General features: G+C 40.9%; 1 protein-coding gene across 11 annotated transcripts in view; it reads right to left on the reverse strand.

The window, feature by feature from the left end:
* The window catches only part of GRIP1 (glutamate receptor interacting protein 1), a gene marked incomplete at both ends in the record, with an annotated part of 697,367 nt that overhangs the window by 95,240 nt on the left and 579,915 nt on the right, over positions 1-22,212 (reverse strand). For 8 of the 11 annotated variants that reach the window (XM_082666950.1, XM_082666958.1, XM_082666956.1 and 5 more), the window contains 3 exons: positions 5,035-5,187; positions 12,251-12,420; positions 14,305-14,452. In XM_082666950.1, coding sequence (XP_082523076.1) covers positions 5,035-5,187; positions 12,251-12,420; positions 14,305-14,452 — 471 coding nt within the window. Of the gene's footprint in view, positions 1-5,034; positions 5,188-5,847; positions 6,004-12,250; positions 12,421-14,304; positions 14,453-22,212 lie in introns of all 11 variants that reach the window. The other 3 variants (XM_082666952.1, XM_082666949.1, XM_082666953.1) reach the window with 1 other exon arrangement.

The following is a 22,212-nucleotide window of genomic DNA, read 5'->3' on the forward strand; positions in this document are numbered from 1 at the left end:
TTTCTCTCACTTGTCTCCTAGTCTAATGGCTTTCAAACAATATTTTTAGCAACGGCTATCTCCCCCCCTTCATATGAAAGCACGTAAGAGATGCCCTTGTATTCCAGATAAGAACACAGCTACTGCAGGTAGTGAGGTAGGAGCAGAACACTCCAGAAGCTTCTGCCTCCCTCACGTGAGAATCTGGTTTGCAAGCCATCATCTTTCCTCGTTGCTTTTTCTAACATCATTTTCCTCCACACTCCACCTGGACCTCCGGTGACCATTTCAATGATGCCTCTGCTAGTATTCTTACACCTCATGTGATTTTGTTTACTCTCATACACCATACGCTTTGGTAATAGCCAGACACTCCACTGCTGTTACTGAGTTGCTGAAGGGTCCTACAGAAAGTCATGACGAATTCACATTATTCTCTATGGGGCCCTGGAATCTTCCGTGGTGTAATATTTTGTCACCTTATTTGATTCCTCATGGGATTTTTCACAAATATTTCTACTCTTTTAAGGGTCAAACTTTACTTCCTTTCCTACAAGACTGAAAAGATCCAGCCATTTGACAAGAATTCCTTAAACAACATGCTTGTCAACCTCAGCTTCTCAGTATCATCATTTGCTCTCCCCTCCCACCCCCATTTCAGGAGGATGTACAAGGCTAATTCTTCCTTTCATTATTTTTGATACTATCCCTCCCTTTCCACTCCCTCTGTGATTTTGTGCCACAAAAACTTCTCTCTTGACATTTTTCCTAACTTTCCTACTCACTCCCCTAGCTTTCTGACCTTTCTCTATAGATTTGTACTGATTCCCAAACTGCTTAAAATTGACTTCTCCCTTCACCCTTTACTGTAACTACTCTCGCGAGGATGACTTCCTGATTGCCAAAATCAATGGCCTCATCCTCTCTAACCACTCTGCAGCAACTGGCTTTGGGAACTATCCCTTTCTTCCTGAAGTGCCTCTCTTACTTTTGATGAAGCTTTGTTCTTAGTTTCTTACTTTTCCAGCCCTTACCACTTCCTTTGCCTTCTGCACTCCAAACACAGAGCTGACCACGGTTCTGTCCTAAGTGTTTTCTACTCTCATTCTTTCCCCCATTCACTTCCAGTGCACCTGTAATATGACCTCTCATGTATCTTCTCGTGTCTCCCTCTCTAGACTCTCTCAAGCTCCAGTGATGCATTTCCTTGATGTCCCATCCACAAGGATGTCTCATTGACTCCTGAAACTCAACATCTTCAAACTGAGTTAATCATCTTCTCTTTCTCTTTGCCACCGCTGTTTCTATGAATGGGACCATCATGTTGATGGTCCTTCAGGCTTGAAATCTCAAAGTAACCTTTGACTCACAACAACTCATTGTCTTAAATCCAATCAGTTGCTAAGTTCTCCCAGGATGATGACTAAAATATATCTTGTATAAATCCTCTTTTCCCTTCTTATCGCCAATGCCTTAATTCAGGCTCTCATTACTTTCATTGCATTCAATTCATATTCCAATTATTCTAATATACCTGTTTCTGGGTCCCCTCATGTCCAGTGCTTTCTGTATATTATTGCCAGATTAACTTTGTTTAAGATGAGGCCCCAACTTCTCTACTCTCCTAGAGTAGAGCCTCATCACTGCTAGTAGAGATTACTACATAGGCTTCCAACCAGTGTCCTTGCCCCTTATCTTTTGCTAACAGCTCCAAATTGCTCCCAAGGGGCTTTTCTACTATGCAAAGGTCACCCCCCAGTTTAGAATCTTTTAATGGCTCCCGATTTCCTAGAGAACAAAATCTCTAATTCTAGCAGACTACGCAGGATCCTTCATAAGTTCATTTTCTCCTGCCCATCCAGTCTCATGTTCCCTTATGCTCTGTTCCTGAGTCTTTCCTACAAGACTGAAAAGATCCAGCCATTTGAAAAGAATTCCTTAAACAACATTCTTCTCAACCTCAGCTTCTCAGTATCATCATTTGCTCTCCCCCTCCACCCCCATTTCACCTGCTGCAACTAAGGAACCCATGTGCTGCAACCAAGAAGCCCACCTGCTGCAACTAAGATCCAGTGCAACCAAATAAATAAATATCAAAAAAAAAAACAAGGGAAGGGGGCTTCCCTGGTGGCGCAGTTGTTGAGAGTCCGCCTGCCGATGCAGGGGACGCGGGTTTGTGCCCCGGTCCGGGAAGATCCCACATGCCGCGGAGCGGCTGGGCCCGTGAGCCATGGCCGCTGAGCCTGCGCATCTGGAGCCTGTGCTCCGCAACGGGAGAGGCCACAACAGTGAGAGGCCCATGTATCGCAAAAAAACAAAAAAACAAGGGAAGGGCTAAAGTGGCAGAGGGCACAGCACATACAGAGGTGCAGAGGCATGAGAGCAAGCCTGGAGAACATGACTCAGGAGCAACTAAGCCCGTGCGCCACAACTACTGAGACTGAGCTCTAAAGCCCGCAAGTCACAACTACTGAGCCCACGTGCCACAACTACTGAAGCCCGTGTGCCTAGAGCCCGTGCTCCACAACAGAGAGAAGCCATCGCAATGAGAAGCCCACACACCGCAACGAAGAGTAGCCCCTGCTTGCTGCAACTAGAGAAAGCCTGTGTGCAGCAACAAAGACCCAACACAGCCAAAAAAAAACAACAACCCAGAAACCAAAAAACTTTAAAATGTGTAAACATCACCTGAGATAGCCAAATAGATTATCATTTATTTGTAGTCACTAATATCCTTAATCAAGACAGCAGTCTTACCTCACACAAACAAATGTTTGGCCATTAAAGCAGAAGTATGAACATGAATGCATCTGTTTTAATTGCTCTTCCCTGCTGAGGGCTGTTAGCCTGTTTTCTCTCAGTAAGCAGTGTTGCACAAGAAGGCATTTTATGTAAAAAATCTCATATAAAAATATCCACCACAAATCCTGAGGCATTAAATGGAAGACTCAACCTATGTATTATGTCAAAGTGGAACCATGTGAAAAATGCCTAAGTTTGAAAGCAGCGTTAACATCTCCGATATAGGCATCATAATAGCAAACACTAGTGCTTACTTCAATAGTGCTTACTATCTAATAAGTATTGTTCTAGCATATATATATTATATATATATAGTATATTTATAATTATAGTTCTTATTTCATTGGGTAATTGTGAAGATTATATGAGAATATATCATTGTTCATACATATATATGAACATATCATATATATATATATATGAATATATAGTCTAGAATGTATTTCTTGTCCTGCATGTTCCTTTCAGTGATGAGAATATACACACACACACACACACACACACACACACACACACACACATATACACATTTTCATATAATCTTCACAATTACCCAATAAGGTAAATACTATAATTAGCCCCACTTTGTAGCTAAGAAGGCCAAGGTACAGAGAGCTTAGAAGATCTCCTCAAGGTCCTAGAGCTAGAAATTAATGACACTGGGATGAGAACCCACACAACCTGGTTCCAGAGGCTATGCTCATAACCAGTTCGCTCTGTTGCCTTCAACTCATTTCTTCCATGAGTAAATGATTTGCTCTCTCGAGTCAGCTAAGAAACATATGAGGCTCTAGGAGTTCCTTGTTCTCAGTCTTCCTTCTATTTACCTATACTGAAGATGACAAATCTTCTATTTGAAGGGATATGCACGTCAATATCATGAATACACCACAGTGGAGGTTTGCGATGGTTTTCCTTGTAAGGAAACCTCAGGCTCTTATAACATGAAGAGACCATGTCCCAGTATGGGTGATGGCCGGTCTCCTACACTGATGGTGGCATTGGTAGGCCTGGCCACAGACCCACCTCTGAAGACGAATCTCTGGCAAACCAGCTGAAGAGCCAATAGATCCAACCACCCTTCCTCACAAGAACATTTTCTCTTTAACACCAGTCTTGAAGTACCTGGGTTTGGTTTTGTTTAGGTAACTTAAGAGTGGTCCTTTCTTTATCCCCATGGTAAGCACAGGAAGAGATCCCATCTTCTTTGAGCTTCTTTACAGGAATCATAATCATGGCCACCAAAAACAACAAGAAATACTCACACCTCTCTAGACTATGATTAGATCTGGTTGGAGAGATAGGTGTTCTCTTCCTTTAAAACTTATGTGATTATGATGAGAGATTATATTCTGCCCTCCCACCACCACAAAAGAAAAATTTAGGAGTGATGTGTTTCTTCCCTAAGGCATTCAACCACCCTTTTCTTGTTTACACGTACAACCAGCTATCCAGAAACAAGCAGCCAACCACATTTTCCTAGTCTTGCCTAATCTATAATGTGCTTGGCTGTCCCAGAAGGTCATATTTCTAAGAATCACGGTCGAAATTCCTGGACCTTAGGATGCTTGTTGTAAAGACGAGCATCCTTCAATCTTCCTGACGCTGGCGTGAGTAACAGATATATGTTAGGGCAGAGATTTTCAGTGGGGCACGTTCCTGGGGAAAGTATTAGAATCTTGGGGAGTGACATACAGTTTGAAAAGGCACATTCAAGGGGAATGAGATAGAGTTTGAAAACGCGTGTTTAAACTTATCATTGCCTTTCTTGCAGGGGGAGGTTCATGAAATATAATTTAGTATGAAATTTATAATAATATTAAACAACTGCATGGAACTCTTATAGTTATCAAAAGGGGGACCTAGTTTTCAAAGAATTGCTTTAGAGTGAATAAGAAACTAAGAACAAAGATTTCATGTCCAAAACCACCCAGAATATAAGGAAGGAGTCGTAAAGAAAAAAAATCACATCTTTGGTTATTTTATCAGATCAAAAGAGCAAGAAAAAGATCTCAAAAAAAAAAGTTGTAGGCAAAGGTAGAATGAACTAACAAATTCAGTCTGAAACCGTATTTGGTGCAATCATTACCTTGTCGATAAGAGAGATCATTTCAATGGTCTTTGGCGCAGGGCTGCGAGCTGCTTAGCGTCTACCTGTGAAACACTCTTCCCGCAGGTTTCCTTATATCCAAGACTCCAACAGACCCACCCGTTTCCTCCAGGCCAAAAGTCACTGGCTAACATTTCACTTACGTGAGCTTTTGAAGTCTTTCTTTTTCAACCTCCTCCTCATCATGGTTCCACGTGGGCTAGTGGAGTAGAGGCTTCGAGGCAAAGTGCCCATGTTCAGGGAACTCAGGCTGTATGCACTCGTGGAGGTAGGAGAGAAGGATGAAGACAAAGCTGCTGTAAAAGAGTGAGGACTTGGCACAGAGCATTCTCACGTGGGGTGTGAGCCTGCCACACCTGCCAACCAGCAACAATATAGAAAGACACACAAGAGGCACAGCAATGGCTAGTAGGTACCCCAACCAATAAGAGACCAGATCTCAGGAGCCATGGAGACAGCGCTTTAGAATCTGAGTTACAAGGGCCCGGAAGTGCCTGAGGAGCAGCGCTGATCTTTATAAGTATAATGCAACACGGAGAGGCTCTATGAATTTTGCTTTAGACAAAAAAGTAAACATTAAAACAAGTTTCTCCATAAACAACAACTCAATGTATCAAATACATAACCTCATTTTCATAGATATTTTCTGACATGAATTTCACAAGTGGTTCCATATACACAAATAAGGTCTGAGAAAACTGTACTGTATATACTATTCTGCATTGGTATTTCCTGGCCACACATAAAGCATTCGGAACCTTTACATCCTTTCCTAACAACAAATGCTTTCTGATGGAAAAGAAGGACTTAAGAGATGACAGAAATGATAAGTTGCTACTACATAAAGAAAAGCACACCACACCCATGAAACCAAAAATGGTATGAATCAGATGAGGAAGGGGTGAGAAGAATATAATTTAAGTAAAAGACCAGGAAGCGAAAGCCTGGAACATTACGAGGGCTGTTTGGAGGAGGTGCTTTCGTGAATGTCAGGGCTGGCGCTCTGCAATGGTCTGGGTGGTACGTATTATAGTGATGGTAGGTGTGAAGACTGCAGTGGTCGCTGGCCCAGGAATCCCAGGGAGGTTGCCTGTCGCTCCTCTGAATTTTCACTGCCCATATGAAGTGATGATGAGAAATAAAAACAAACAAACAAACAAAGAACCAAAAAAAAAAAAAAAAGAGGAAAAAGTAACTTGAATTGCACAAATAAAAAGTGTAACAAAAAAATGAAAGCTGCTTGCAAAAAAAAAAAAAATATTGACTTTGCCCTTTTCTCAGTGGTCAGCAAAACTGATGATTAACATCAGGGATGGTAACTTTTCATCTTCACAAGAATAATGCATGTCTTTCCCCAGCCCATTTTTTCTCCTTTTAAGATGACTATTGAATCCATTTCTAATCTCCCCCTGTGCTTCACAGCAGAGATTAAAAACATTTTTTTTTAACTTAAAAGTCAACCCCACAAAGATCTATGGCACAAGATTAGTAATTAAAGATTTGCAAATCTTGGCCAGTTAGTAGCACTTGTTTTGAGAAGAAGGAAAGAAGGAACGATAAATCACACTGGCTCCTGATTCAAGGGGTTTACTAGTCACACATCACAATTTACTGCTCTGACATTTTAATTACACTACTATTCATCACTTGAGCTTGATTTTTCTCAACAATAAACCACTCTAATCATCTATCATTATCAGGATCTTATTTATACTCTAATCAGAAGATAAAAGTCTCAATATATTTTATAATTCTGGGGGTATTTTTAAAAGATGTATTTACATTTGAAAGAGATATTTAATTATTAAAGTATTTCAAATACTTTATATTTCCTTAAGATGCCATGAAATTTTAATAAAGTCAATTTCAAAATTCTGGTGTCCCCTTTATTTTCAAAAAATTGTATATCATATTTCCATTCTAATTTCAATATTGTTTAGATTTGATTTTCTACCCAGTGTCCTGAAATACAAGCACTTTTATGTTTGTTACTATATTGACATGAAATTTTTCATTTAAGTATCTTAAAAAATGAAAAATAAAATATGAACTTTTATCTCCTACTGTTACGATTCTAAGGTTAGATGCCTGACATGTGAATGACTTTGCAGTATCTATTCATGTAGTGAGGTCAAATACTCTGTAAGTATTTAAAGGAGGGTTATGTACATAAGAGTTTAGATTATACCATCCGTGATATCAGTCTCACTGGCCACTTCACAGCCTTTCTGGAATGAGACAGTACATGGAACAAAAGCACTAGTGTGGACAGATCACCATGGGCTGAGGCCAAGCTGAGTTTCTGTTCCGGCTCCAGCCCATCTTCTGTATATGACCCTGGCCAGTTACTCAACCTCTCCAGGCCTCAGTTTCCTCATAGGTCAAGTGGAGATCATGAAAGCATCTACTGCACAGGCCAACTGTGAGAATTCTGTACCTAAGGTGCTTAGCACGATGTTCGTACACAGAATAAAATCCAATGACCCTTTATTAATAGCATTGATTCTGTTTACTTTCTATCTACTTGCCAATGAATCATTTTTAAAGGAAATAGATATATCTATCACTCAACAAATTTCACTCATTGGGCACTTAAGTTTAGAGAATATTTCAGGAATCTGCAGCACACTTTTCTGGCCACCATAATTTTGTAACCCTAAACCATCTGGCCCTTTCCTTCTATCCACTGCTGTTTCTAGTTTGGGTTCCATCTCCCCCTCCACTATTCTACTTTCAAGCCACCATCTCCTTCACCTAGATCACTTCCTCATCTTCAGACTTGGCTCCCTGGTTCATCTCTGTATCCACAATACGGAATGATCTTTCAAATATACAAGTTAGATCATGTGACTCCCATTTAAGGTACTTCAATGGGTTACAATTACAAACAGAATCAAAAGTGAGTCCTGGGCTTCCCTGGTGGCGCAGTGGTTGACAGTCCGCCTGCCGATGCAGGGGACACGGGTTCGTGCCCCGGTCCGGGAAGATCCCACATGCCGTGGAGCGGCTGGGCCCGTGAGCCATGGCCGCTGAGCCTGCACGTCCGGAGCCTGTGCTCCGCAACGGGAGAGGCCACAACAGTGAGAGGCCCGCGTACGGCAAAAAAAAAAAAGTGAGTCCTACTTATCTCTCCAGTTTCATCCCCTAGCACTCTCCTCATCACTGCCTGTTTCAGCCATGTTGGTCTTTTGTCTTGTCTTAGAACGAGCCAGGCTGCTTCCTGCCTCAGGGCATTTGCACTTCCTGTTCTTCCTCCCTCTAATATTCTTCTCCCCCTTGTTTTCATGGCTGGCTTCTTACTATCATTCAGGTCTCAGCTCAGGTACCACCACCTCAGAGTTGTTCTGACCTCCTTGGATGTAGTAGCTGCCCTCTCCCACCCATGCTATCCCACTGCTGCTTTATGTTCTTCATACCACTTATTACTGTCTGAAATGGCTTTATTTATTTAATATACTTTTAATGTTTCTCCCTCTATACTGGAATGTAAATTCCACGAGACTAGGGATCACTTTGCTTGTCTTGCTCACTAGAGGTATCATGGTAACTAGAACAGTGTCTGGTATATAATGACTGATGAATGAGTGAATGAATGAGTGAATGGATGCATGCATGAATGAACAGGAATATTGGCCAGAGAGTCCACGTCCACACTGTCCACACTGCAGCAGCGGTTTCCTTGGGATAAAGAGCACTGCCCAGGAAGTCCCTGATGGATTCTCTTTAACCATCCGCATTCTACTTTAGGGTGTACCAGAAGACTTTTTAGCAAGATGCAGTCATTGCTGGGTCTGGCTCATCTACCCACAGCCATTCTATTGAGCTCTGTAAAATATTGTCAAATGAGGTACAGTGAGTGAACTTCAGAATTCTACACTCACTTTTCGACCCAGTTCTTTATGGAGTGCTTTGAAAATTACTGGGCATTTTTGATTACTGTCAAGTCCAATAGATAACACAATAAGAAAGCTATTGAGCACCTACTGTATGCCTGGCACTGTGCCATTTGTGGCAGGCAGGTTAAATGTAGGTCATCACATTTACTTTGACTTTGAACTACTCCTGGGGACTAAATCTTCATACACATCAAATAATTGAGACAAAAATTATATTCCATAATGCAAAAAACTGCATGCCGTGGATAATGAATGCAAAAGGCGTTCAGCAAACAATGTAGGCCAGAGAAGACAGCTATAGCCTGTTTTGAACGTGCACTCTAAATCTCTTCTGTTTTATGGTGGTGTACTTAATACTCATATGTTAGGCAAGTATTTTTTTAGTTTAAAAATTAGATGGTACTTTTTTTTTTTTTTTGCGGTACGCGGGCCTCTCACCGTTGTGGCCTCTCCTGCTGCGGAGCAGAGGCTCCAGACGCGCAGGCTCAGCGGCCATGGCTCACGGGCCCAGCCGCTCCACGGCATGTGGGATCCTCCTGGTCCGGGGCACGAACCCGTGTCCCCTGCATCGGCAGGCGGACTCTCAACCACTGCGCCACTAGGGAAGCCCTAGATGGTACATTTTAGGCATGCTCTTTCATTTTGCAAAAAACATTCATTTATATTCTCCCATTTAATGGTCCCCATAATAACAGTCAGCCCTCACTGAGTACTCGCTATATACCAGGCACTGTGCTAAGTGCTTTTACATGGATTATCTCAGGTAATACTCACGGTATACCTATGAGGTAGGTATTATTATAATACCCATTTTACAGATGAAGAAACTGAGGTATAGAAAAGTTGGGTAACTTGCTAAGTTCCCAAGTGGTGGAGCCAGAATTAAAGTGCTAAAGTTGACTCTGAGTTGCTGCCCTCAGCCACCATACTCCACTGCCTCTTTCTATGTGTTCCTAAGTCCTTTGTTACAGATAAACAGCAAGGAAAATATAATGTTTTTCCTATCATTCCATGGTGACATGGCTGTTGAAATCTTGAGGTATCCGATATGGAAGGTACTTCTGTTTGTTCTCTTCTCTAACTGTACCCTTTTGTCCTGTCCAGGAGTCCAAGGGTGTAGGCAACAGCTACTCTGGTGGTTGCTCCTGGGGCTCAGAAATGGAAGTCCTCCTGGTACTGAATGTAGAGAACCTCATGACTCTGCTCCCATTTTCTTTTCCAAACTCTTTTACAAAGTTTCCTCCAGTCATGACTATGTCTCCCAAAGACCCTCAGTGGGAACAATTTCTGAGCTCTTTAAAAAACTCATTCTTGTTGGCTTTTTGAATGTTGCTACTTCCCAGCAAAAGGCACAGTTAATCTATTCCTGGTTGATGTGCCCATTTCTATATTTCCCTGAATGCTATATTTTCCTGAATGCTTTGTTGCTAAGCGAAATCTGGGAAATGTTATATCTCCATCCACCTATGGGATGAGAGACATGCTGTTTAGGGATCAGAGATTTTGAAAAAATAACCAGAATTTTCTTGTAGTAAAAGGGTAAAACTATGCAAAACAACACCACTACATACCAAAACAGAAGTTTGAGAATTATAAACACAATCACATTTTTGAGGATTAACGGGGATTTAATTATGTTTAAGAGCCAATATTTATTTCTTCTTAGAAATACAAGTCTGATTTTAATGTAAAATGTAGGGAGATGTCTGTATGTTAGATAAAGAAGATGGTGAACAATTTTCAACAAAAGTGGATGACAGGGTCAAAAACAGAAGCTAGAATTACTAAAATGACCAGCCCTTTACCCCCCTGCAAAATCACAAATGATGTCAGGTTTTCCACAGTGAAGAAAAGGAAAATTAATTTTTGGTCTCCATCCATTTTAGTATATAAATTCATCTTCTCGGACTGTCTTGGCAGGTAAAAATATTTAATATTTCATGAGTGGAAACTCTTTGAACTATTTATGATTTGTATACAGGGCAAATAAAAGGTGGGAAAAATGAGGTTGCTGAAGACAATGACATTTTTATAGGGTCTGTTCACTTTCCTGATTCACTGATACCAGAATTTACCAAGCGAAATCTCATGCTGAAAAAGCACTGGGCAGTGCGCACTGTTGTGCCCACTGTGCTCCAAATCCAGTGGCAACTTCAGATTAATTTAGAAGAAACCTAATGCTTTTAGAAATCTCCCTTCTCAGCCAGTGAGCGGGAAAGGCCCGCATGGCCCCTTGACGGGAAGGGAACGTTCCCATGAACTGCACCCCCTTATCATTTCCATTCAAATGAGGCAGCATTTCATAAACTGCCTCGGCTGCCTCATGTCTCCAACTCCAATGTGTAAAATTAAAATCTGATAAAGGGAATGCTGTACTGGAGATTTTCATTAGCTCCAGGGCTGTCTAAGCTCCATTTAATTTAAAAAGGTTGTATCCAGCTGACTCATTCAGTATGAAAATTATTTGGTACCTCTTTTTTTTCTAAACTGTGGAAAAGTGCAGTGTGTTTTAGAAGGTTGGAGACGTAGGATACAAATGACCTCCTCATACGCAAAATTGCGGTTCCAGAGAAAATTCTTCTCTTGCTAACTAAACATACAGAAATGTGTCCTTCGCCTTTAGGGAGCCCTGATGGTATTAGTGAGGCTTCGAGGAATTGTTTTCAAAGAATAAAAATGGAGGGTGCTTGGTTTAAGGAAAAGGAGGGAGGAGGGTTGGAACAGAGACCTCACTGGAGAGTCTTTCTTCATTTGATTTTGGGCTCAAAGTCCTTTTTCTTGCACTGGGTTTTATTTAAAGATGCCTAGGTGGGATGGTATATAAATGCTCAGCAAACAGATCTGTGAGCTTCAAGACAGTGAAAATGCAGATTCCCTCAGTTGACACTTGTTACTGCATAACTGTAGTGAAATATTCTGATACTCCCAGGAGAAATATTTGGTCAGAAAGGTTGTTCTCCATCCTAAGAAAAAAACTACTCTGGCGAACAGACAAAATCTAGAGAAAGTCATCCCTCATGCAACTCTTCCCACCCACCTCCCCCAATATTTGAAGGGTCTGGCATGATACCCACTTTAGTTTTGAAAACTGGGAGTTTTACTATTTGCCTTTATTGTCCTTTAAGCAGAGTGGAAATTCAATATGAATAACAAGAAGTCAAATTATTTCCCTTCTCTCCACACTCAATTTGCACCAAAGGCTTTAAAAAAAAAAATCAAATAGTAAAAGCCTGAAAATTCTATTTCAAACAACGTTTCTTTCCTCAATTTGGGGGTTTCAAGTAAAATACCTGTGGCTTAGGAAAAGGGATTTGGAAGATGAAGAGTAAACAAAGATCACCTGTTGTTTTGAAAAGAAATGACAGAGGCAGAATTAAACTCAGCATCTCCCTGCTTTCTAACTGCTGGAGAAGCAATCATTGCAAGGGGAGGATAACAGATTTATCCGGATGGATCCTCTCACCATGGTCAGGTCCCTTCAGGGCCAGGCGGGTCTGATGATGGGGAAGAATCTCAAGCTTGACCTGGTCGGTGGCGTTGGCCAGGAACTGGGTTGCTTCTGCGAGCGTACAGTACTCCATGCTGGTCCCGTCGATGGACAGGATGTGATCGCCCACATGCAGAGCACCACATCTACGGAAGGGAGAAAGTCTCACTACAATGGCGTGCTGTCCTCCCTGGATTCCAACTTTCATGTCCTCATAGTCAAAACTTCACACAGTTTTCACTTACTTAAGAAAAAAAAGGAATCGTTTGGATGTTATAGGAAACACCGCCTCTCAGATGTTAAGTTCCTTGGATAAGAAGAGGAATGTAAAACCTTGTAGAATATAGAGAAAAACTCAAGGAGATGTTTTTCTTTTGTCCTTCATAAAAAATATATTATTTGGGGGGTGGTGATGCTGCAAGTTGAGGGGAAGTGAGCAGGAAGGAGGGAAGAACAGGAAAATGTTTCCCTTTGACTTTTTTCTGTGATTTTTCCTCATAGGTTTTTATATCTGTGAGTTGGTAAACATTCAGAATGTTAAGATGTGACTCACAGAATGGGAATAGGGTCATTTACAACTATTTTCTGTGTTAGTGGCAATAACTTGGGGAAAGATTCAGCCAGTGCTTGCTCAGAACTGTCTCACTCAAGCTCCCAGATCACCAGTGCTTGATTACTCTGTTTTATTTTGTTTTTCTGGAGTCAAACAATTATTAGTACAAAAGCTCTTGATGATGATGGAAATTATGCAGAAGTCAAAGAGTAGTCAGAGGAGGCCTTCGTGGGGAGTGGAGCGCGGGGGTAGCTGGGATGGGGAGGGGCTGGCTGCTACATCTTGCTGAACTCAAGAGACTGGCTACTGGATGAGTTGAGAACAGCAAACACAGCAGTCAGCATCCCGAGGTACCAGTCAAGTGGACAGCTGCTTAAACTGCTTACCTGCTGCGAAATGGGAAAGAAACAGGGAGAAAATGAAAGCATCCTGCACCGTTGAATGGGAGAGTACCCGTGGGTCAGTGGCCATTACTGTTAAAGGGCTGAATGTAGGTAACAGCACAGTGGAGCTGTAGATTGACCACTACAGGGGTGGCCACAGGTGCATCGGCGTCAGAGGTTCCCCAGGCAGGGCCAGGGCCTGGGCAGAAGAGGGCTGGAAACATGAAGGGAGATTGGGTAGTCAAGTATTGGGTTGGCCAAAAAGTCCGTTCAGGTTTTTTTGTAAGATCTTATGGAAAAACCCAGATGAACTTTTCGGCCAACCCAATAGATTTAAACATTTCCAAGGTGACCAGAGTCTACTTCTCAAGACAAAAGCATTTCAATCATCTAAAAAGAAAATTCCACGTGGAGGCACTTGGAGTGCTTCAGCTATGAGCTGGGGGTTTTCTTACCAGAAGCCATAAAATAATTTTTTAGGTGGTAAGGTAGTCTTTTTTTCCCCTTCTTGTAAGTCTAAAATATTAATTAGGAAGAAGAGTCCAGGATAAAAATCTTGCGTTTTTACTGTCATGGGAATGAATGATGTTTTCGGGGACCCTTGAAAATGGTGAAACGCTAAGACTAACATACTATGACGGTAGAGGGCCTTTCTTTCAAGATTGTATCATTTTTAAAATGTTATTTATTTCAGAAAAAAGGAATAAGATTGTATGGTGGCAGGATTAATTGTTCACATAATAAAGATCTGCTTAGCTACCCTAAACCAAAAACGGGCTATTACTCTAGGACACAGTAGGTAATGTGCTGAGTTGCTTGACTTTTTTTCCCATTTCTAAAGGCCACACCAAACATTTGGGTGAAGCAACATTACATGATGGGGTGGCTGAAAAGGTAGGTGAATTTTTAAGCGCTAGACCAGTAACTTGTTTTGTATATGAAGCTTGCATAAACTGGTAGAAGAGCTCTTTCTTTACTGTGTGTGTATATGTGTAGGTATTACATATGTGCACGTATATACACATATAAATATATCTCTACATATTTTAACACACATGCAGTTTTGAAGAGCAGGCACTTTCTACGACACTCACCTGTCTGCGATACTTGCAGATTTGATTTTGTCTATGACAATGACCTGTTTGTTACAGCACATCGAGGTAGTCAGGGCCACACCAAGGCTGGCACCAGGAGTTTTGGCAACTTCAACTAGTAGTGGTCCGGATGCTGTCGCCACAGAATCTATGGAAGAACAAATTTCAGAAAATAAAACAAAACAGAATAAATAATCAAACAGACACATGAAAAAGGTGGAGAATGTTGAGTCTGATGTTGATCTGTTAACGTTATCACCGAAACTTAGATTTCCCTCCGTGTACTATCCCCACGTCCAGTGCGTGGTAACTTCTTAGGGCATCTTTTAGGACACCCGTTCTATCAGGCTTGTATTACGGTAATATGTGCATGGGTTTATCTCTTCAATTAACACTTAAGCTTCACGTCAGCTGGGATGATGTCTTGTGTACCTTTATGCCCTCTCCATCACTAGGCACAGTGCCTGGCACATACTGGGTCTCTTGAGAAAAGTTTAAAAAATTAATTAACTCAATAAACATCTTAGCACCTACTACGGATGGATGGCATTTAAAGCTTAGAAGAGGCAGAGGTCACATGGGAAAGAGGCCTGGACATGGATTTATAACACCTGTACTTATTTCTTCTTTTCTCAATATTTTGTGTAAAAGAAGATATCATGGTATCGCAGACTAGTTACTAAAATTTTCTAAGCCTGCTTGCTTACCTAGAAAACGGTACCTTTTCCTCAGCATTTACTACAATGGAAATCAAGGTATAGTTAAAGCATTTTTTAATTTATAAAGTGCTATACACATAGAATATTATTATTATTATTATTGATATATTATGACCTCAAGCCTTTGAGTCATCTCACTATTCAACACTGTATATTTTTGGTAGTTATTTTTTTTAACATCTTTATTGTAGTATAATTGCTGTACAATGTTTTGTTAGTTTCTGTTGTATAACAAAGTGAATCAGCTATATGTATACATATCCCCATATCCCCTTCTTCTTGCGTCTCCCTTCCACCCTCCCTATCCCACCCCTCTAGGTGGTCACAAAGCACCGAGCTGATCTCCCTGTGCTATGCAGCTGCTTCCCACTAGCTATCTATTTTACATTTGGTAGTGTATATATGTCCATGCCACTCTCTCACTTTGTCCCAGTCTACCCTTCCCCCTTCCTGTGTCCTCAAGTCCATTCTCTACGTCTGCGTCTTTATTCCTGTCCTGCCCCTAGGTTCTTCAGAACCATTTTTTTTTTTTAGATTTTAGATTCCATATATATGTTTTAGCATACGGTATTTGTTTTTCTCTTGCTGACTTACTTCACTCTGTATGACTGACTCTAGGTCCATGCACCTCACTACAAATAACTCAATTTCGTTTCTTTTTATGGTTGAGTAAATATTCCATTGTATATATGTGTCACATCTTCTGTATCCATTCATCTGTCGATGGACGCTAAGGCTGCTTCTATGTCCTGGCTATCGTAAATAGAGCTGCAATGAACACTGTGGTACATGACTCTTTTTGAATTACGGTTTCTCAGGGTACATGCCCAGTAGTGGGATTGCTGGGTCGTATGGCAGTTCTATTTGTAGTTTTTTAAGGAACTTCTATACTGTTCTCCATAGTGACTGTATCAATTTACACTCCCACCAACAGTGTAAGAGCGTTCCCTTCTCTCCACACCCTCTCCAGCATTTACTGTTTGTAGATTTTTGATGCTGGCCATTCTGACCGGTGTGAGGTGATACCTCACTGTAGTTTTGATTTGCATGTCTCTAATGATTAGTGATGTTGAGCAGCTTTTCATGTGCTTGTTGGCCATCTGTATATCTTCTTTGGAGAAATGTCAATTTAGGTCTTCTGCCCATTTTTGGATTGGGTTGTTTGTTTTTTTGATATTGAGCTGCATGAGCTACTTGTGTATTTTGGAGATTAATCCTTTGTCCGTTGCTTCATTTGCAAATATTTTCTCCCACTCTGAGTGTTGTCTTTTCACTTGTTTATGGGTTCCTTTTCTGTGCAAAAGCTTTGAAGCTTCATTAGGTCCCATTTGTTTACTTTTGTTTTTATTTCCATTTCTCTAGGAGGTGGGTCAAAAAGGATCTTGCTGTGATTAATGTCATACAGTGTTCTGCCTATGTTTTCCTCTAAGAGTTTTATAGTATCTGGCCTTACATTTAGGTCTTTAATCCATTTTGAGTTGATTTTTGTGTATGGTGTTAGGGAGTGTTCCAATTTCATTCTTTTACATGTAGCTGTCCAGTTTTCCCAGCACCATTTATTGAAGAGGCTGCCTTTTCTCCATTGTATATTCTTGCCTCCTTTATCAAAGATAAGGTGACCATATGTGTGGGGGTTTATCTCTGGGCTTTCTGTCCTATTCCATTGATCTATATTTCTGTTTTTGTGCCAGTACCATACTGTCTTGATTACTGTAGATTTGTAGTATAGTCTCAAGTCAGGGAGCCTGATTCCTCCAGCTCCATTTCTCTTTCTCAAGATTGTTTGGATATTCGGGGTCTTTTGTGTTTCCATATAAATTGTGCAAGTTTTTGTTCTAGTTCTGTGAAAAATGCCATTGGTAGTTTGATAGGGATTGCACTGAATCTGTAGATTGCTTTGGGTAGTATAGGCATTTGCACAACGTTGATTCTTCTGATTCAAGAACATGGTATATCTCTCCATCTGTTTGTATCACCTTTAATTTCTTTCATCAGTGTCTTATAGTTTTCTGCATACAGGTCTTTTGTCTCCTTAGATAGGTTTATTCCTAGGTATTTTATTCTTTTTGTTGCAGTGGTAAATGCGACTGTTTCCTTAATTTCTCTTTCAGATTTGTCATCATTAGTGTATAGGAATGCAAGAGATTTCTGTGCATTAATTTTATATCCTGCTACTTCACCAAATTCATCGATTAGCTCTAGTAGTTTTCTGGTAGCATCTTTAGGATTCTCTATGTATAGTATCACATCACCTGCAAAAGGTGACAGTTTTACTTCTTCTTTTATGATTTAGATTCCTTTTATTTATTTTTAATCTCTGACTGCTGTGGCCAAAACTTCCAAAACTATGTTGAATAATAGCGGTGAGAGTGGGCAACCTTGTCTTGTTCCTGATCATAGTGAAAATGGTTTCAGTTTTTCACCACTGAGAAAGATGTTGGCTGTAGGTTTGTCATATATGGCCTTTATTATTTTGAGGTAGGTTCCATCTATGCCTACTTTCTGGAGGCTTTTTATCATAAATGGGTGTTGAATTTTGTCAAAAGCTTTTTCTGCATGTACTGAGATGATCATATGGCTTTTCTCCTTCAATTTGTTAATACGGTATATCACACTGATTGATTTGCGTATATTGAAGAATCATTACATTCCTGGGATAAACCCCACTTGATCATGGTGTATGATCCTTTTAATGTGCTGTTGGATACTGTTTGCTAGTATTTTGTTGAGGATTTTTGCATCTATGTTCATCAGTGATATTGGCCTGTTGTTTTTTTTTTTTTTGTGACATCTTTCTCTGGTTTTGGTATCAGGGTGATGGTGGCCTTGTAGAATGAGTTTGGGAGTGTTCCTCCCTCTGCTATATTTTGGAAGATTTTGAGAAGGATAGGTGTTAGTTCTTTTCTAAATATTTAATAGAATTCACCTGTGAAGCCACCTGGTCCTGGGCTTTTGTTTGTTGGAAGATTTTTAATCACAGTTTCAATTTCAGTGCTTGTGACTGGTCTGTTTATATTTTCTATTTCTTTCTGGTTCAGTCTCAGAAGGTTGTTCTTTTCTAAGAATTTGTCCATTTCTTCCAGGTTGTCCATTTTATTGGCATAGAGTTGCTTGTAGTAATCTCTCATGATCCTTTGTATTTCTGCAGTGTCAGTTGTTACTTCCCCTTATTCATTTCTAACTCTATTGATTTGAGTCTTTTCCCTTTTTTCTTGATGAGTCTGGCTAATGGTTTATAAGTTTTGTTTATATTCTCAAAGAACCAGCTTTTAGTTTTATTGAACTTTGCTATCATTTCCTTCATTTCTTTTACATTTATTTCTGATCTGAGCTTTATGATTTCTTTCCTTCTGCTAACTTCGGATTTTTTTTGTTCTTTCTCTAATTGCTTTAGGTATAAGGTTGGGTTGTTTATTTGAGATGTTTCTTGTTTCTTGAGGTAGGATTGTATTGCTATAAACTTCCCTCTTAGAACTGCTTTCGCTGCATCCCATTGGCTTTGGGTTGTTGTGTTTTCATTGTCATTTGTTTCTAGGTATTTTTTGATTTCTAGTCTTAAAACGCTGTGGTCAGAAAAGACACTTGATACGATTTCAATTTTATTAAATTTACCAAGGCTTGATTTGTGACCCAAGATACGGTCTCTCCTGGAAAATGTTCCATGAGCACTTGAGAAGAAAGTGTATTCTGTTGTTTTTGGATGGAATGTCCTATAAACATCAATTAAGTCCATGTTTAATGTGTCTTTTTAGGCTTGTGTTTCTTTGTTTTTTTTCATTTTGGATTATCTGTCCATTGGTGAAAATGTGGTGTTAAGGTCCCCTACTATTATTGTGTTACTGTCGATTTCCCCTTTTATGGATGTTAGCATTTGCCTTATGTATTGAGGTGATCCTGTGTTGGGTGCATAAATATTTACAATTGTTATATCTTGTTCTTGGACTGATCCCTTGATCATTATGTAGTGTCCTTCTTTGTTTCTTGTAATAGTCTGTATTTTAAAGTCATTTTTTCTGATAGGAGAATTGCTACTGCAGCTTTCTTTTGATTTCCATTTGCATGGAATATCTTTTTCCATCCCCTCACTTTCAGTCTGTATTTGTCTCTAGGTCTGAAGTGGGTTTCTTGTAGACAGCATATATATGGGTCTTGCTTTTGTATCCATGCAGCCAGTCTATGTCATTTGGTTGGAGCATTTAATCCATTTACATTGAAGGTAATTACCAATATGTATGTTCCTATTAGCATTTTCTTAATTGTTTTGGGTTTGTTATTGTAGGTTTTTTCCTTCTCTTGTGATTCCTGCCTAGAGAAGTTCCTTTAGCATTTGTTGTAAAGCTGGTTTGGTGGTGCTGAATTCTCTTAGCTTTTGCTTGTCTGTAAAGGTTTTAATTTCTCCATCAAATCTGAATGAGATCCTTGCTGGGTAGAGTAACCTTGGTTGTAGGTTTTTCCCTTTCATCACTTTAAATATGTCCTGCCACTCCCTTCTGGCTTACAGAGTTTCTGCTGAAAGGTCAGTTGTTAACCTTATGAGGATTCCCTTGTATGTTAGTTGTTGCTTTTCCCTTGCTGCTTTTACTATTTTTCCTTTGTATTTAATTTTAGATAGTTTGATTAATATGTGTCTTGGCCTGTTTCTCTTTAGATTTATGCTATATGGGACTCTCTCTGCTTCCCGAACTTGACTATTTCCTTTCCTTTATTAAGGAAGTTTTCAACTATAACCTCTTCAAATATTTTCTCAGTCCCTTTTTTTTTCTCTTCTTCTTCTGGGACCCCTATAATTTGAATGTTGGTGCATTTAATGTTGTCCCAGACGTCTCTGAGACTGTCCTCAATTCTTTTCATTCTTTTTTCTTTATTCTGCTCTGCGGTAGTTATATCCACCATTTTATCTTCCAGGTCACTTATCTGTCCTTCTGCCTCAGTTATTCTGCTCTTGATTCCTTCTAAAGAATTTTTAATTTCATTTATTTTGTTGTTCATCATTCTTTGTTTGCTCTGTAGTTTTTCTAGGTCCTTGTTAAACGTTTCTTGTATTTTCTCCATTCTATTTCAAAGATTTTGGATTATCTCCACTATCATTACTCTGAATTCTTTTTCAGGTAGACTGCCTATTTCCACTTCATTTGTTCAGTCTGGTGGGTTTTTACCTTGCTCCTTCATCTGCTGTGTGTTTCTCTGTCTTCACATTTTGCTTAACTTACTGTGTTTAGGGTGTCCTTTTCACAGGCTGCAGGTTCGTACTTCCTGTTGTTTTTGGTCTCTTCTCCCAGTGGCTAAGGTTGGTTCAGTGGGTTGTGTAGGCTTCCTGGTGGAGGGGATTGGCGTGTCCAGTGGTGTGTTTTGTGGTGTCTGTGAACTTAGTATGATTTTAGACAGCCTCTCTGCTAATGGGTGGGGTTGTGTTCCTGTCTTGCTAGTTGTCTGGCATGGGGTGTCCAGCACTGGAGCTTGCTGGTTGTTGAGTGAAACTGGGTCTTAGCATTGAGACGGAGATCTCTGGGAGAGCTCTCACCGATTGATATTACTAGAGGCCGTGAGGTCCCTGGTGGACCAATGTCCTGATCTCGGCTCTCCTACCTCAGAGGCTCAGGCCTGACACCCGGCTGGAGCATCAAGACCCTGTCAGCCACACAGCTCAGAAGAAAGGGAGAAATGAAAAAAAAAAAGAAAGAAAAAAATACATAAAAAATTATTAAAATAAAAATATTAAAAAGTAATGCAAAAAATAAAAAGGAAAAGAGTAACTAAACCAATAAACAAATCCATGAATGATAACAAGTGCTAAAAACTACACTAAAAAAAAAAGGTCAGATAGAGCCCTAGTACAAATGGTAAAAGCAAACCTATACAGACAAAATCACAGAAAGAAGCATATACATACACACTCACAAAAAGAGGAAAAGGGGAAAAAAATATAAATAAAAAGGAAGAGAACAACCAAATCAAGAAACAAATCTACCAATGATAATAAGCTCTAAATACTAAACTAAGATAAACATAAAACTAGATTCAAATTAGACGCAGAAAGCAAACCCCAAGTCTACAGTTGTTCCCAAAGACCACTGCCTCAGTTTTGGGATGATTCGTTGTCTATTCAGGTATTCCAGAGATGCAGGGTACATCAAGTTGATTGTGGAGATTTAATCTGACACTCCTGAGGCTGCTGGGAGAGATTTCCCTTTTTCTTCTTTGTTCTCACAGTTCCTGGGGCTCAGCTTTGGATTTGGCCCCGTCTCTGCATGCAGGTTGCCTGAGGGCATCTGTTCCTGCCCAGACAAGACGGAGTTAAAGAAGCAGCTGATTATGGGGCTCTGGCTCACTCAGGCCGGGGGGAGGGAGGGGTACAGATGCGGGGTGAGCCTGCGGCTGCAGAGGCCAGCATGACATTGCACCAGCCTGAGGCGCACTGTGTGTTCTCCTGGGGAAGTTGTCCCTGGATCACTGGACCCTGGCAGTGAGGGCTGCACAGGTTCCTGGGAGGGGAGGTGTGGACAGTGACCTGTGCTTGCACACAGGCTTCTTGGTGACTGCAGCAGCAGTCTTAGTGTCTCATACCCTTCTCTGGGGTCCGCGCTGATAGCCGCGCCTCGTGCCTGTCTCTGGAGCTCGTTTAGGCGGTGCTCTGAATCTCCTCTCTTCAGGCACCTCGAAACAATGGTCTTTTGCCTCTTAGGCAAGTCCAGACTTTTTCCCAGACTCCCTCCCGGCTAGCTGTGGTGCACTTAGTCCCCTTCAGGCTGCGTTTATGCAGCCAACCCCAGTCCTCTCCCTGGGGTCTGACCTCCAAAGCCCGAGCCTCAGCTCCCAGCCCCGACCTGCCCTGGTGGGTGAGCAGACAAGCCTCTCGGGCTGGTGAGTGCCGGTCGGCTCTGATCCTCTTTGTGGGAATCTCTCTGCTTTGCCCTCTGAACTCCTGTTGCTGCGCTCTCCTCCGTGGCTCTGAAGCTTCCCCCCGGCCCAACCCCTGCTTCCACCAGTGAAGGGGCTTCCTAGTGTGTGGAAACTTTCACTCCTTCACAGCTCCCTCCCAGAGGGGCAGGTCCCATCCCTTTTCTTTTGTCTCTGTTTATTCTTTTTTCTTTTGCCCGACGCAGGTACGTGGGGAGTTTCCCGCCTTTTGGGAGGTCTGAGGTCTTCTGCCAGCATTCAGTAGGTGTTCTGTAGGAGTTGTTCCACATGT

This window comes from Grampus griseus (assembly GCF_964374135.1).
Source record: "Grampus griseus genome assembly, chromosome: 11".
Classification (NCBI taxonomy): Eukaryota; Metazoa; Chordata; class Mammalia; order Artiodactyla; family Delphinidae; genus Grampus; species Grampus griseus.